Genomic DNA, 15,918 nt, shown 5'->3' on the forward strand with positions numbered 1-15,918 from the left:
GCCACATCTAAAAACTGCAGGACAGCGGCCCTCGAGGACTGGAGTTTGAGACCCCTGTAAGAAGACTCAACAAGGAAGCATTAGACCAGGAATACTTTCTATGGGACAGAAAACTAGAACGGTACACATAATAAAAACAAGGAGATTAACGGAACCCATCACCTAGCAACCCACTCGTCGCCTAGCAACCCAAGTTCCAGCAGCAGTACATATGTTACTTTCTATGTCATCATTGACTCCATATTGGATAAACAACAGAGTTGGGTAGAGAAGCAAAAAATTCTGCTACTTCAGAATACTACTCAAATTCAAGTAAAAAGTATGATGTAGTAAAACTACAGCTAGAAGAAGTACTTTTTTTTTAATGTTACTCTAGCAAATCTAATTAGTTACTACCCACTTGTGGCCAGAAATACTTTTTACTTTCTATAAACTCCTTTTCACCATCTACAATAACTCTGTAGAATTTGACATTGAATTTCCCTTTGGGATCAATAAGGTATTTTTTTTAATTTGAATTCCAACCAACATCATCATAAATACACAGTTTTGTACTTTTTCTATGCCTAGCTTTATTTAGCTCATTACATCTTTTGTTTGTTTGCCATTGTTTGCCTCTTTGTGTGCTATTTACACCCCTTTACTGGTTTGTTCTGTTTTATGATAGGAAGCAGAGGAAAAGGAGCATCAGCCATCGACCGCCTCCTGCCCCGAAGCCTCAGCCACGACCTCAGGGTCCGCGCTGCCGGGCCTTGTATCAGTACATCGGACAGGACACGGACGAGATCAGCTTCGAGGCTAACGACGTGTTCGACCTCGTCAAAGAGGGTATGTGGCCAATCAGATTAAAGCAATTCCTGAGTGAAGACTCTCCTTACACTTTCTTCAAATTAAACAAAACTTTTGTGCTACGTTTGTGCAGCACCAGTTTTTGTTTTCTGCTGCTATCATTTTAAAAATATTAATAAATGTTTCCAGATGTCATCAATGGTCAACAAGGCCAGCCCGCATTTACAAAATCAAACAAAATGTGGTGCCGCAGCAAAAAAATTGTTTGTGCTGTGGTTATTATTTTAAGATTTATTTTTGAAAAAGTTTCCAGAGGTCAACCTGTTCTTCCCCTCCCACTTTAACAAAATCCAGCAAAATTGATAGAAATTAATTATGCTACGTTTGTGCTGCTAAAATATTTGTAGCTTAGTTGAAAGACAACAAATTTGCTTGATTGTGTAAGTGTGGCCTGGCTGGTTGACCTTTGATGACCTCTGGGAACACAGCGGAATAAACTAAATTGTTGCGGCACAAAGATAGCACAGCCTTTGACACCAATTTAGTTTAATTTGAAGAAAAATGGAGGGCCAACTTTTTTCTTCAAAGTTGGCCCTTTGAATGCTTGAACATTGATGGTGTTTTTTGTTTTTCCTCTGCAGATCCATCAGGCTGGTGGACCGGCAGGATTCGAGGAAGGGAAGGTCTCTTCCCCGGTAATTATGTGGAGAAGATTTGATGAGGACTTTTCATGGACATTCTTGTGTTTAACAAGAACAAGGCGTGTTTTGTCCCTGGCAGCACACCCTGTTTGCTTACAAAAAAAAAAACAGCCTGAGAGTTATTCAAAGTTGCATGGAGGATCTAGTGCAAGGGTGACATTTTGCTGACATTTGAGCCCTGGCTAATTACCTGTGGCAGCATAAGGTATGAAGACAAGACAGGAGGCGTCATCATGATTGTTAAAACAGGACGACAATGAGCTGCTCTGGTTTCATCTCCCTCTCTGAATGGTCCGTCAATAGGATCTTTGACTTTATCTTCCAGAATAACTCCGGGCTTCAGCTGAAAATGAACTGAACAAAAAGGAATCTGCATTTACCTCCATGCAGTAAACGAGCTTTACAACAAAAACATAAACTTAACTGATACTTTGGCGCTCAAGTAACGAACCTGCTTCAGATCAAATCAAATCGTTTTAGAGGAAAATTGTAGTTTTTATTGGGGTTTTTTAAGTCAAGATTATTAGTATTTTGTCATCAAGGAATATATTTTCAAACGTCTTAAAGCAAATTATTTGCATGGGTATATATTGCATTGATAGTAAGTCATAAGAGATTTTGCAGCAACAAATCAGAAGAAAATTCATTTACAGATATGCCGTAATTTCCGGACTATTGCGAGCATTTGAATATTGAAATATGGACCGTAAATGGTTTTTCCAACAGTGCCTGTACCACCTTTGCTTAAAAAAGAAAGGAAAAGTAATTTATCACTGTCTTCATCTTCCTTCAGTTCATTAAAACCACTAACGTCGTCTTCTTCAGAGTCGGTATTGAATAGCCTTACACACACTTCCTCAGTCTCTTTTCCGTTGTCACTTTAGTCTTGGGAAAAATTTGTTTTGTTCTCTTCATCACACAGCAGTCCAGCATTTCTATGGTGAAAAGCATTTATATCAGCCACATCGCAGTGTTTTATATGTGTGAAAAAATGTAGCAGCTTATAGTCCAGAAATTACGGTATTTGTACAATAACATTTCTTTGTTTTATGTTTGATTATTTTTTAAATATTAAAGTCAAGTATTTTTAAAGTATCTTGTCGTTTGATTCCTTTTTTCTTATTAGTGACAAATATGATTGTATAGTGAAATCAAATAAAAGACTCCAAATGGTTAAAAATATGTTTAACTGAGCAACTGTGACAGTTAATCTCACATATCATCAATCATATATTTGGAAGCAGAACACTTTTATTTCAACATTTGGTGTTTTTCTTGTTTTCAGTTGTATTTAAAAGGAAGATTTTTTTTGCTAATCCTTTTTAACAGACTATAATATCAAACAATGTAACACTTTTCACACTTCACTGAAATTCCTCCAAGAATGTAGCCTATAGCTACAATGTTAGTGCTGGAGAGTTTTGTTAGTCACTTGAAAACATGTTTGTTCACTTAAGCTAACGTTAGCTTTTAACCTGCTAAGCAGTTAGCATAAACTACTGCTAAAGCTAACTGCAATTTATTTTGTAAATTCTAGATATAATCAGGCAATATTTTAAACAGTTTTACATCTTGAGTAAGAATTTGATCACATTTCACTTGCTTGACAACCAGATTCAGAGTTTTTAAGGTTTTTGTTGGATGCAACATGACACAGTTAGCCTAGCACGGAACACAAAAGAAACTGGGTTCAAATCATAACTGCAGATTTTGGGGGATTTAAATGTTACCATCTAGCTCTCAATTATACCATGATTAAAAAAAAATATATATATATATATATATATATATATATATATATATATATATATATATATATATATATATATATATATATATATATATATAGGCATTAGTTACACTAGAAAACAGGTTGTTTATTAAGGTAGCTTTTTTCAGGTAGTTAGCACAAGTTAGAGCTAATACTGTTCATCATTCACACTTGGTGGAACTCTGCTTAACCTTGTGTTAATTGCATTCTATTTAATTTGTCAGTGAATGAAGATGTTAGTGCTGCTCTGTGGGTTTTAACTGCTCTCATCCAGCTCAAGTCACAATAATTAAATGAATGTGTAAAGTTTTCTGAAATGTAACACAATCCAGAGCTAACTCTGTTAGCAAAATAACCCAAAGTGGGTTGTTCTTTACCCAGTTTTAAGGATGTTCTGTACCTTAACTCACACATTCAAAACATTGCAATAGTCATTTAATTATTAGTTACACAGTGCCTTTTTTGAGAGTAAATTGACTATTATTTTGTCTAAATTCTCCTACGTCTTATATAAGGACTTGTATGTTATTCTAAACAAGCAGCAAGCAGAAAAAAAATTACATTTAATGTTTTTTACAATAACATAGTGCTGGTTCTAATGATTTATTTTTTGAAGAATCTTCAAATAACAAGAGTTACAACATTTAATTCCCCTTTGGGATCAATATTTCTGAATTGAATTAAAGAAAAAAAAATATCTGTACCAATGTTAAGACTATTTAGTTCTTAACGGCTCAAAGCTCAGCAGTCGGCTGTAATTGGATTGACCAAATCCTCCTGAATTCAGTTACATCCTCTTGTTTCTTTAGCTGCTCAATATGTTCATGTACATGGCATGCTAACACTCAATGCTGCTGAGGATCTTTAAATCTACTCATACTTTATTACGCAATGATTCAGAAGTAAAACTAGAGTATTATTATCCATCCAGCCCTGTTTATGATGGCACATTGTTGAGTTTGATGAGTTGAAAAAAATTTCAAAAATAATTCAGAGGAACTGATGGGACACAAGTATCTTCTTTAAACAAATATATAAATAAATACAAATACACAAATAGAATATAAATGAAATGTGATTATTTTCATAGCTTGCTATTTCTCTAATTCTATCAAACATTTGTGCTGCTATGAAGCAAACAGAAGCAGATCTCAAAATTGTAACACATTCTCATTAAGAGTTCTTAAAAAGTTATTGTATTGTTGCTAAAATAATGCCTTATGTCAATGGAGAGCCATTTCAGCCAAAATTAAATAAATAAATTGGGGAAATTATTTAATTTTGGCTAATATGGCTCTCCATAAAAATAAATCCAGGAATTAATAAATGAAATAAAGATGCCAATTACTCATTTATTTATTTATTTTACTCGTTTATTTAATTTTGGCTGAAATGGCTCTCCATATATGTCTGCTTTGCAATGTTATTTTAAGTATTAAGTTATAAACTGGAAAACAATGGGTGTTTTTGTGACGGGTGTAAATTTAAAATGGTTCTTCTCTGTTATTTATTGCTGGTAAAACATTATTGAAATTGCTTTATAAAAATCACCAACACCTTGTATGTGTGGAAACAATCAGGGGCAGAAAAACATCTGAGGACGTTCAGAAACCCTGAAGACTAAACGTGCAGTGTTACTTCTTGAAGCAAAAGTAACGATGTAGGATGAGACATGCTTTTTTTAAAAAACAAATGGCTTTTCCAGCTTTTCAGGAACCAACACACAGTTAGAAAAAAAATTCCTCCGGCTTTAGATCTGAACCACCCACAAGCTGCGTTTACAGCCTTTTCTGAGACGGCTCGACCGGTCGAGTTTGTTTTTAAAGGTAAGACCGGGGATTACTCATGCCGGCAGCAGGCAGGCTGGGCCGGCTCCAACCGTGCGCTCCTCGATCTGATCTCCGCTTTACGGTTAAGGAAAAGCGAGAAAAACGAGTTCCGGATGAATCCGTTTTAATGCTTTTTTTTTTTATCTGAAGACATGTAACCCTAACGACGTGAAGCTTGATGAACGGATAACGTCACTCCGTCACAGAGCGGCAGGGTTTCGGTCCTCCTCCACCCAGGTCAATCCACCTGTTGCACCACCTGGAGCGGAGCAGCGCAGAGGAGCGCAACCATGGGAGGTAGGAACCCCGAATCTGATCATTTATTACCGATATTGGTTTGGATTTTAAAGTATGTAACGTTTTCAGCTAGGCTCCATGAATGAACTGTAGCATTTATGAATGGAAATGACGTGAATATTCGCATTGTTGACGGACAGAGCGGATGAACAAGTGTTTTAACCTGTAACGTTTGTATTGTATGTATGAAATAACTGGAGATTTAGTGCATATGTACAACATTTATTTCATTAACTCAAGTGAGACACCACAAATGGTCTGTTTTCAAACCTTTATTTCTGTTAATTATGGTGATTTTCCACTACTGAAAATAGAGTATTATTACACACACACAAAAACAACAACAATTTTTAATACACAAAGTGGGATTGGTGAAGATTATGTTTAATACCTTAAAGTTGATTGGATTTAAAACTATAGCCTTTATGGAAATGACCTGAACATTCACATTGTTTGCAGACTGACTGAGTAGGACAATATGACAGTCCAACAACACACACACACACACACACACACACACACACACACACACACACACACACACACACACACACACATGCACACACACAGACACTTATTTATATTTATATATTTTGAAGTAAATTTGTTAAATTCTGTGCTATTGTTACCATATTTTATATTTATTTATATTTAGTCATATTTAATTTACTTACATCACACTTACATTTTATATCATATGTATAATATAATATATCAAATTGTATTATATTCTATTATATATATAAATTTCATATAGCTTATGGTTATACTCGTACTTACTAATATTTAACACCCTGGATGGAGTAGCTTGTCAACACATACGCAATTTTCCCTTGGTGATCAATAAAGTCTATTCTATTCTAATCTAATCTAATCTAATCTGAATATAATAGAATATAGAATAAATAGAATAGTATATTCTATTCATTATACGTAACAAATAATCTTATTTATTCTGTTCGGTCTAAAACTGCCTCAGTGCTGCCCTCCTCGGGTGAACTGTGGCTATTGCAGCTGACGTTTTATGTTTGTAACAAACGGTACAGCCTGATTGATGTCTACCTCATTCCCGTTTAAAACCATCTCACCCAGTCAGGAGTTGGAATAGCGATCGTTAATCGATAGTATTTATCAGCTTGCACAAGTGCGATTGATTTGCAAAGTGGATCCAGAGTGGAATGGGTCTCCTCTGCTCTGACTGCAGGCGGTTTGAGTTGCTAAATATATTGACAAAGTCGCCAAATTGGCAACCGTTCTCACCAGAGCCTTCCTCCATACATCCCCACCCTTGGCCACGCCACTTGGTGTCATATATCTTGCAAGGTTAAATAAAAAACTTAACGTTTACATAATACCTGTGTAAGGCTGTCTATGTTAGCTATGTTAGACAAATGAGGCCTTTTGGTAAACACTTAAACGATTTATTAACTTACCTTCGAAGTTCTTTATGAAGTTTGACACATTCAGCTTAATTCCTTTGTCATTGTTGGAGCTTTTGAGAATGTCTGAATAATTATATAAACATCACTAATAGTCCTACAGCGACTGAGGAGCCATTGCTAACGTACTGCGCACCGGAAGTAGCCTAAAGAATACGGAAATGCTAAAACAGAAATTTTAGCATTTCCGTAGCACATTGGCAATTTTGTTAAAAAAATGTTTGTGGGTAGGGTTATGCTTTCACAGGAAGGTTGGTTACACTTTAACTTTGAAAAAAGATAACATCGGGCATAAATCAGAACTGCAATTGTTTGTTTAACTTGTGCCTTCACAAGTCATTCAGAAAAAGGAGGACAAAAAGAGAAAGAGAAAATGCAAAATGTTGACAGTTTAATCAGAGGCTGACAAACAGGAAGGACCAGACTGAATGACAGATTGTAAACACAGAAAAACAAATTACTGAAATGCTTGACATGAAAATGTAATATATAGCCCTGTGTGTACAGTGATACATAGGGAGTGTACTTAGTAGGCCAAAGATTAATTTCATTGCTGAGTTATCAGCTCATTGAAAATGTGTGAGTGACAAAAGTTCATACGGTACATTTTGACCTTATGTGGGTTAGATTCCAGCAAACCTGATTCAAATGATTGCATTTCCTCTTCTGGTGCAACAAGTCAAGAGTGTTGTATCAGGGAAATACCTAAACATGCAGGACAACCACAGCTTTATATTGTGTTTATTCAAGGTTTTTCTATGTTACAAGGGTTGCAGTGCCCATTTAGAGCATCAATTTATCTACTCAACCCTTAAAGGAATAGACGGGTCCTAAAATTTAATGTGGATGCAGTGGAAATCTGCAAAACCCTTAAACTCAGGATGTCATCTCCAGCACGTTAAGCTGGAAAACAGCCCGATAATTTGGAGCCAGTTGGGGGTATCTCAATATTTCTAAACTTTTACATTTCTTTTAAAGAATGATGTCTGCAGAATGAACCTGTATGGAACACCCTTTCTGACAATAATCAAACCCAAACCCTAAAAATCTCAGTCTCAGTTTGTTTGAAGCAAACTCGAATGCATATGTGAATGCCAAGCAGACCATAGACTGCTCCAAGAGCAGGAAGTGGACTATAGTGCAGGGCATTCTGGGTAAATACAACCAAAACAAACGTGAGAGTCTCATGCTAGAGAGACTCTCTAGCATGAGACTAGAGAAATGGCTTGTGCTCTTTTACCAAAGACAAAAGAAAAATCTTACAACTGCTAAAATCTGATGCTACTCCATTTTTGTTTACATTTTGTGCAGAAGGAAGTTGCTCTTATGTGATTTTTAGAGGTTTTGTTGTCATTTCCTTCAGCAGTTCTTGGTGCAGCGCCACCACAGGTAAGGAGGTGAACAGGTTTTTCAAAGAGTCTGGTTCATTTGACACAGTGCAGTGTGAAATCACACCAGCTGAAAATGTAACAAATGTTGTAATTTGAAGCTGATAGTCTAGTAGACTATCAAGTGAAAACAGCTTAAATCTAAATCTGCTTTGTTTGTAAATGTGTTATCTGAGCAAAGTAATAAAAAAAAACCTCACAGCTTTAACAACAAAAAGAAGTAAAATTCTTACACATAAAATCAACACACAGAGAAAATGGAAACTGATTTTCATGAACCACACATTTAAATGTTCAGTTGGGATGGAGATGGCATGCACAGCTTTATTTGAATATGTACAGGTACAGGTGTGCTCCACCTGATGTTTATTTTTCTGATGTTTCTCTTTCTTCTCGCTGCCTCTTCTAGGCGTCTATTCCAGTGAAAAGATGGCTGACGTTTTTGCCTATGAGAGCTCAGAACTTGACTGGTGTGAAGACAATTACAGATACTCTGAACATGTCGTGGAGTATTTCAACACAGTAAGCTCCTCAGACAGCACATCATGCAGAAATGACCAGTTTCTATAGTTTGATGATGTTTAAAGTCATTTTGCCCCTTCTTGCTCGTTGATTTGTTGTTTTCCTGCAGGTCAGCAGCTTTTTCTTCTTCATTGTTGCTCCTATAATGCTCTATCTGCTGCATCCCTATGCGAAGCAGAGGAGCCTGGCAATCCACATGGTCTGGATCATGATGATTTTTGTAGGCAAGTCCGTTTTAATTCAATTGATTGTATTGGACCATTGAATTACTATTTTTTATATTAGTAAAATAAAAATAAAATCAGCAAAAACATACTGGAGACAGCTAACATTGGGCTAAACCATTATAATATTTTTCTGATCTTCCCTAAGTATATCTAGAGTTTTTTAAAGCGACAGGCCCACAGCATTACATCTCCTCCACCATACTTAACCATTGTTTTATGCCAAACACACTTGTGAGTTTTTGTTGCTGCTCTATTTCACCAAAGCCCACGGTTCACTTAAATTCACTGCAGCATTTTTAAATATCTGCTTGTTTACATTTGTGATAGTAGAACAGAAATTACTCATTTGTTACATTTAGACTTGTCTAAACTTTTTTTGTTGATGCTCTGATTGTTGATATGAACAAGTTTAAGTGATAAACATCAACATTCATTTGTTTTACTTGAATAGCATGTACTCTTGTCTTTCCCATTTTGAAGAATGGCGAATAGGAATCACATCATAGCTGTACTCAAGAGAAACAGAAAATCATGGATTGCTAATTAAAATGTCTTCAGTTGAAAAATATAAAGGCTGTAGTGTTAAAAAATATTCCAGTTTGTTTATTTTATAGGAATTATTTGGATGAGGTTTAATTGGAAGGTCAGTGAAAAACAATATAAATATATTGTGGAGGATTTTATTTGTTTATTTATTTATTTAGTTATTATTTATTTATTGTGTTTAAATTTGATTAATTTTTATGTCAGAGTACCACTCTCTTTTCATATTTAAACATTTATAAAGCCAAATATATTTTCAAAATTAATTTTAGGTTTGTTTTTTGTTACACATGCAAACAGGTCTAGTAACATTGCTGGACGGCTGCATGGATATTAAAAAATATCAGATGTATACTAAAAGCTTTTAGAATTACAAAAATGTGTCAGTATTTATTCACTTTTTACTACAATACTTTTTAGATGGTTCAAAACCAATAATACAGATTTTGAAAAAAGTCCTACCATAGTGTAATCTTACATCTATTGTAGTTTTCAGTATAGCTGTAAACGTCAACCTGTAACTCTTAGAGATGTGAGAACTCCACAAATCCTCAGTTTTCATATGTTCATCTTATGTGTTTGTGAAAAGCAGGAATATATTCCAGTAACAGTTTGTTTTTCTGCAGGACTTTTCTCTGCATACTTCCACATGACTCTTAGCTTCGTTGGCCAGATGCTGGATGAGCTCTCCATCTTGTGGGTGTTAGCTGTGGGATATGCCACTTGGTTCCCTCGTAAACTGTTTCCCTCTTTTATCAAAGACAGGTAAGTTTACCTTTAAACCACTGAACCAGATGACAAATCACTGCCCTACCCTACGACAAGTTAGCACAAAGTCTGCTAGTATTTTCACTGTTATTTAAAACTACACACACCTCAATAGGCCTTTAAAGAAGAAACAAAAAACTGTTTATGTACGCCGTGAAAACCTGTCCTGTCCAAAGAGGCAGCCACACAACAAGATTCATTATTCTAGATTGGGGAATAATTTTGTGTTGTTTCAACCTGGAGTTCAAGAAAGGTACAGATTTGGCCCTCAAGAAAAAGCTGTCTGGAAAACCCAGGCATTACTCTGTTACCTAGCAACCCCAGCCGAGCCCAGCCCCATTACCTAGCAACCCCGGTCGAGTTCCAGTACATTTGGTCAGCTGGTTTTACACCTGTTCAACACTTTCCATCAAGTGTTTTTACAGCAAAACACTTGACAGAAAAGACAAGTATTTTGCTGTTGACTTACCATCCAGAAGCCACTTGCTGCATTCTTGTTTGTTGTGTAAAAGGCTCCATTTCTTCTGCTTTTGGGTCTGATTCAGGGTCAAAGATATACAGTTATATAATTGTGTATCTATTTGCAGTATTTATTTTCATGTGCAAGTATAAAGCGTTGAGTTAGGGTGCATGGCCAGCAACGGCTTATTTGGATTTAAAGAGACAAGAAACCTCAAAAAAGCTCAAAATAGGAAGAACTGAGGGAACTAAAATAACATTTTTATTGAAAGTCAAATTTTGGTGCAGCCATTCATTAATGTCTGCAGACTAAAAACATTTTCTCAACCAATGAAATAAAAACTATTTGACTCAAAAGTTGAGAAACTGTATACCTCATTTTTATTCGAGCAAATAACGCAATGAAAACTATTCGCACTAACAGACAAAACAAATACTTTTACTTAGGTTTGAGTTTTTATTTTGATAATTATTAAATAAATAATAGAAGAGCTGTCAGAGTTTGGAAAGAAAGAAAGTGCCAGCGTGTTTATTTGTTAGTTTACTGACAAGCTTCAATTGGTCATTTATGAACATGATTAGTTGTACATGATTTGGGGTATTGTCATGTTATTATTGAGTTTTTGAATTAAAATGTTAGTTTCAGAAATATTTGTGGTGTTTTTGTGCAAGTGACCCTCAAATAATGAGACATCATTACAGTTTTATCAGTTCATTTTAGTTTGAGGCTTCTGCGTTACACAGATCCGTCGTTCTTCTCTCGTGTTAAACCCTCGTTTTCCTTCATGCATTTGTTTTTTTCAGTTGAGCATTATGTAAATAGAATATTCCTAAATGTTTCCTGAAACTTCCTCTACTGGCTTCCCAACCACAGGTCTACATTTTCGCGGCTCGTCCTGTTGATCACTGTCATTACTACTGTGTCATCGTTTGTCAAACCCACGGCCAACGCCTACGCCTTAAACTGTTTTGGCCTCCACCTTCTGTACACCTTGGCTGTGGAGATGAGATGGTAAATAAAAATAAGGTTTTTCATTCTGTGAAACTTCAAAACACACAGCTTTTTGCTTTCAGTGTGACGACAGATCTTTTCTTGACCTCAGCTGCACTGACCAGAAGGCTCTACGTCTGGCCAAGCTGTCGGTGGCTCTGTGGGTCCTCGCCATCTCCTGCTGGATTAGCGACCGTTTGTGCTGCAGTTTCTGGCAGCAGTTAAACTTCTGCTACCTTCATGGGATCTGGTAAGACCTCTGGTCACTTCCTGAATATATCAGACTTGTTTTACTCACAGAAAACAGGGCTGTGCTTTTCTGTAACATTTCAGATTAAGCTTAAAGTCAGACAAAGGTAACCTTACTGAGACAGTTTAGAAATTATTTAATTTATCAATGTAAAAAAGCAATCCTCTTTCTTATCAACCCTTTCATGCATTAATTTAGATCCTTTATGTCCTGATTTCTTTCCAGTATTTTTATTTTCTTAAAACACAAAAAAGGAGGGAATAAAAAAATGTTTTTTCTTTCTAGTTGTAATTTTCTCCAAATGCAAAGTTGTTATTTGGAGAAAATAGTAGTATTAGTTTTTACTTGATGTCACAATATATATATTTTTTTTACCTGCAAAAGTTTTCTACAGTAGAAGTGGGGGCTTGGATATTCCTGAGTTGGTCGGCTTGTTTTTACGTCTGTCGACCATATTAGATAATTTCTTGCACTTGCAGTTGATGGCCAGTAGTTCGCAATGTGTTGTACGATACACTTGTGTCCATAGACATTAATGCTTGTGTCCACTTCAGTGGTTTGTGTGCATTTCTAACATAAAAATCCACAAGAAGCAAAAGAAAATGGCTTCTAGAACAGCTGTCCGCTGCAGTGACTGCTGTGCATGAAAGGGTTAAAGCAACATATTTGTTATCATTATGTCTCAACAGTATAATGTGAGAAAGATCATCTGTGATACGATTGAGTTCCCCAAATCTGCCCAGTTCTATTATTTCTGTCTGAAGAAACGTACCGGTCCTGGTCAAAAAGAGACAATCAACCTTGCGTATGCACCGCTCAATGTGCTAATGGCAGATAAACAATTTAAGTTACAGAAAGCAGGATATCATTGTGCATATTCTGTTTTATCTGTCTTTCAGGCACATTCTCATTGTGATGGCTGTAGCCTATGGCAGCACGCTGGTAGCTTATCTGGATGCCAGCAATGAAATACCTTATTCGCTGCCTGGACTGGAGTACTGGCCCTGTGATAAATGGGCCGTTGGATTCCCCCACATTGTTCTCTCCAGCTCTCCAAAGACCCAAAAACGGTGCTGACGAATCATTACCCCTGGCATTTCGTTTGTTGTCAAATGTTCACTTAACAACTGAATTGCCTCGCATCTGAATCCTACTGATAAATGTCACTGCTTAGACTGAAGTTAGCATTTAAATGTATATCTGTAGCCACCAAAACAATATAATCATAGAGGATAATGAGTTTAGTTGTTGACAAAACATTCATCTCAGTATTTCCTCTAAAGAGGTTTTTGTTTAAGCACCAAAAAGAAAATTTGAAGCACTTTACAGTATAAAAAAATTTGTACCCAAGTGCTGCATAGCGAAAACTTATCTAAGCTAGTAGATAAGTTTTCTACTAGCTTAGCAGTATAAAACTACTAAGAAAACTACTAGCTTAGTAGTAGGAAACTACTAGCTTAGTAGTTGGAAACTACTAAGCTAGTAGAAAACTAGCTTAGTAGTAATTAAATATTGCAACATCATTGCAATTAAACATTGCCACAATGTTTAATTGTTGCAATTAAACATTGTTGCAATGTTTAATTACATGTAAAGAACAGTACAGCAGAATCTGATGCTAATTTTTTGCTTTGTAAACATGTATAAAATGGTACTAAAGTGAATTAATATAAAACATTTTAACATTTGAAGATGCTTGAATGTGACCAAAATCTTTAAAATTAGAGTTAGCTAAGATAAAAATAATGACTGCTAATGTCTTTAAATTATTCCTTTAATAACATTAAAAGCAGCAAGAAAAAAGTCTAAAAGCTGCCCTGAAGCAGACAAAGAGGCTAGCGAAGCATAGCCAACACTGCTGCTATGTTTACATTTCCTTATTCTCAGGGGAAAATTTACTCCAGCTTTTTGTACCAGCTTGTGATGGTGAAGAAGTGATTAATTTTTTTTATTTCAGTTCGTCCAGTTGTCCTTGCAGTATTTTGCATCCTTCAGTTCAGATCATAGTTTGCAAAGAGGTTACAAAAAATCAGTAGGATCCACTTGCAAAAAGGGATAAATATAGAAAACAAGCCACTTGCTCAATATGCTGCAAAGATAGTCATCAGTTATTGGCAAAAAATAAAAAATAAAAATAAAAAATCCAACCAAAGTGTCTTTTTAAAAAAAAATTTATCTGAAAATGGGAGTAATCATTGTAACATTTTATTTAGCGTTTCAGTTTTTTAAATGTGAACCGGCACACACCAACTGTCACTTGTACACTGAAATGATGTTTTATATTTTAACTTCAGGTATTAAATTCTAGTTTACTTTAATAATTGATCATATTTTAATGTATTTTTTTAGTAAGTTTAGTAGTTTTTCAAAAGATGGCCAGAAACGTGATTCTTCCGAATGTATATAAAGAGTTTTAATATTACTGATGCTTGAGCAAATTTCCCAGTCTGGTTGTGACCCATCTTGCTAGAATAATTTTATTTATTTTTTGGGAGGTTTTAGGGCATTCCATTGCAAAAAATTGATTTTATTTTTATTTATCACTTCTTAATTTTGTGTGAGATATTTGTCTTCAACTGTAATACTGCCATTGCCATTCTTTACCAAATTACCAAATTATTTAGAATTACCATCTTTACCATTATTTATTATTTCTGATTTACATAACAAACAACAAAACTGAAAAATGCTTTGATTTCATTTATTCTCTGGAAGTTTTATCGAAATCCCATTTATTTATTTAGATTGTTTTATTTAGTTTATTTTTCTATACATCTCAGGCAAATAAATTGTTTTTGTTATTGTTTTTCTGATCATAAAGCTTTTTTTCATAGTGTTATTGTTTTAATAAAGACTTTCTGTCTTTGACTCTTTTCTTATTGAGAACTTAAGAAGAATTTAACAGCAATAATCAACCTTCACATATATTTTTTTTTTCTTACAAATATTGAGAAATCTTGATTTGGTTCCATATATAAAGAATAACATTTTACCTTCTAATTTGCATTTTTACACTAACCCTGGTTGCATATTGTGAAAAAGTTAAACTTTTGTTTGAACTTTTTATCAATTACTATGTATATGAAATCTACTTAAAATCTAACATTTAATAATATGACTGATTTAAATTCTCCTTTTGTTGATTTTTTTCTTACCTTTTTCTGTGTTCTAGTACCTGAATGTGTGAACTACTTAATTTAATTTCATTATTGTTTGTTTATTTGACACTAATTTTAAAATATAATGCTCTAAAATAAATCAAAGTATTGTATATGGCATGACTGCTGACTGTGAAAGGGAGTTTATATTGGAGCGTTCCTCATGTTGATGTTTAAAAATGAAAATGATATTCTGTTTTCTAAAAATGTTAATGTGTTTTTATGAAAATTAATTCTGTGAAAAAAACCTGTAAGTTAGATTTTTTTTAATGAGTGTTTATTGTAATGCTGTTTTCTTTTGGTGGGTTTCTTGTATTTATGTTAGATATCGACTTATTCTTCGATGAAAGTTTTGCTTTTCTTGAGATTCAGTGTTTGTTTGCTGGTTTTCTGAAGTGATTCACTACAGAAACATGTTTGTGTATTATGTTAATGATCCTTCAGTGTACAGCAGGTTTACAGCAATAACAACCAGAATGAGCTGTCAATGTGAGGTGAGTCGTCTCATTTTAAATAAATTGTTTTCAGAAATATATCATATGTTTATTTGGTCTTCACTTTTTAGAAAATAGAGCAGTAGAGTTTAAAAACTTTTATTTGTTGGATTGTATGATATTTAGAGGGGTGACTGTGACTCTGTGGGAAGAGTTGTGATCGGAAGGTTGCAGGTTCAATTCCAGCTTCCATGTGCCCTTGGGCAGGCACTTAACCCCATGAGTGTGAATAGGTGAATGTGACTCTAGTGTAAAGTGCTTTGAGTGGTCAAAAATGATTGGAAATTCAGTC

General features: G+C 34.9%; 2 protein-coding genes across 2 annotated transcripts in view; both read left to right on the forward strand.

Moving 5' to 3' along the window:
- Window positions 1-2,585, forward strand: part of myo1f (myosin IF) — a 30,772-nt gene extending 28,187 nt beyond the window's left edge. The window contains exons 27-28 of the mRNA XM_014971918.2: window positions 668-828; window positions 1,431-2,585. Coding sequence (XP_014827404.2) covers window positions 668-828; window positions 1,431-1,507 — 238 coding nt within the window. The 3' untranslated portion in view covers window positions 1,508-2,585. The remainder of the gene's footprint in view (window positions 1-667; window positions 829-1,430) is intronic.
- A 2,525-nt stretch (window positions 2,586-5,110) lies between these two features.
- Window positions 5,111-15,667, forward strand: acer1 (alkaline ceramidase 1). The gene is made up of 7 exons (XM_014971917.2): window positions 5,111-5,387; window positions 8,624-8,736; window positions 8,846-8,960; window positions 10,133-10,271; window positions 11,608-11,745; window positions 11,837-11,974; window positions 12,874-15,667. Exons 1-7 carry the CDS (start codon window positions 5,381-5,383, stop codon window positions 13,049-13,051), a joined length of 828 nt encoding a protein of 275 aa, XP_014827403.1. The 5' UTR covers window positions 5,111-5,380; the 3' UTR covers window positions 13,052-15,667.
- Window positions 15,668-15,918: the final 251 nt, after the last annotated feature.

This window comes from Poecilia mexicana, unplaced genomic scaffold (assembly GCF_051168715.1).
Source record: "Poecilia mexicana isolate PSO_F unplaced genomic scaffold, ASM5116871v1 scaffold_8, whole genome shotgun sequence".
NCBI lineage: Eukaryota > Metazoa > Chordata > Actinopteri > Cyprinodontiformes > Poeciliidae > Poecilia > Poecilia mexicana.

What these genes read in the sequence shown, in the direction of transcription:
- acer1 (XM_014971917.2), top strand. An exon ending in CCCTCTTTTATCAAAGACAG is followed by an intron (nt 10,272 to 11,607) that starts GTAAGTTTACCT and finishes TCCCAACCACAG; the next exon opens with GTCTACATTTTCGCGGCTCG. An exon ending in TTGGCTGTGGAGATGAGATG is followed by an intron (nt 11,746 to 11,836) that starts GTAAATAAAAAT and finishes TCTTGACCTCAG; the next exon opens with CTGCACTGACCAGAAGGCTC.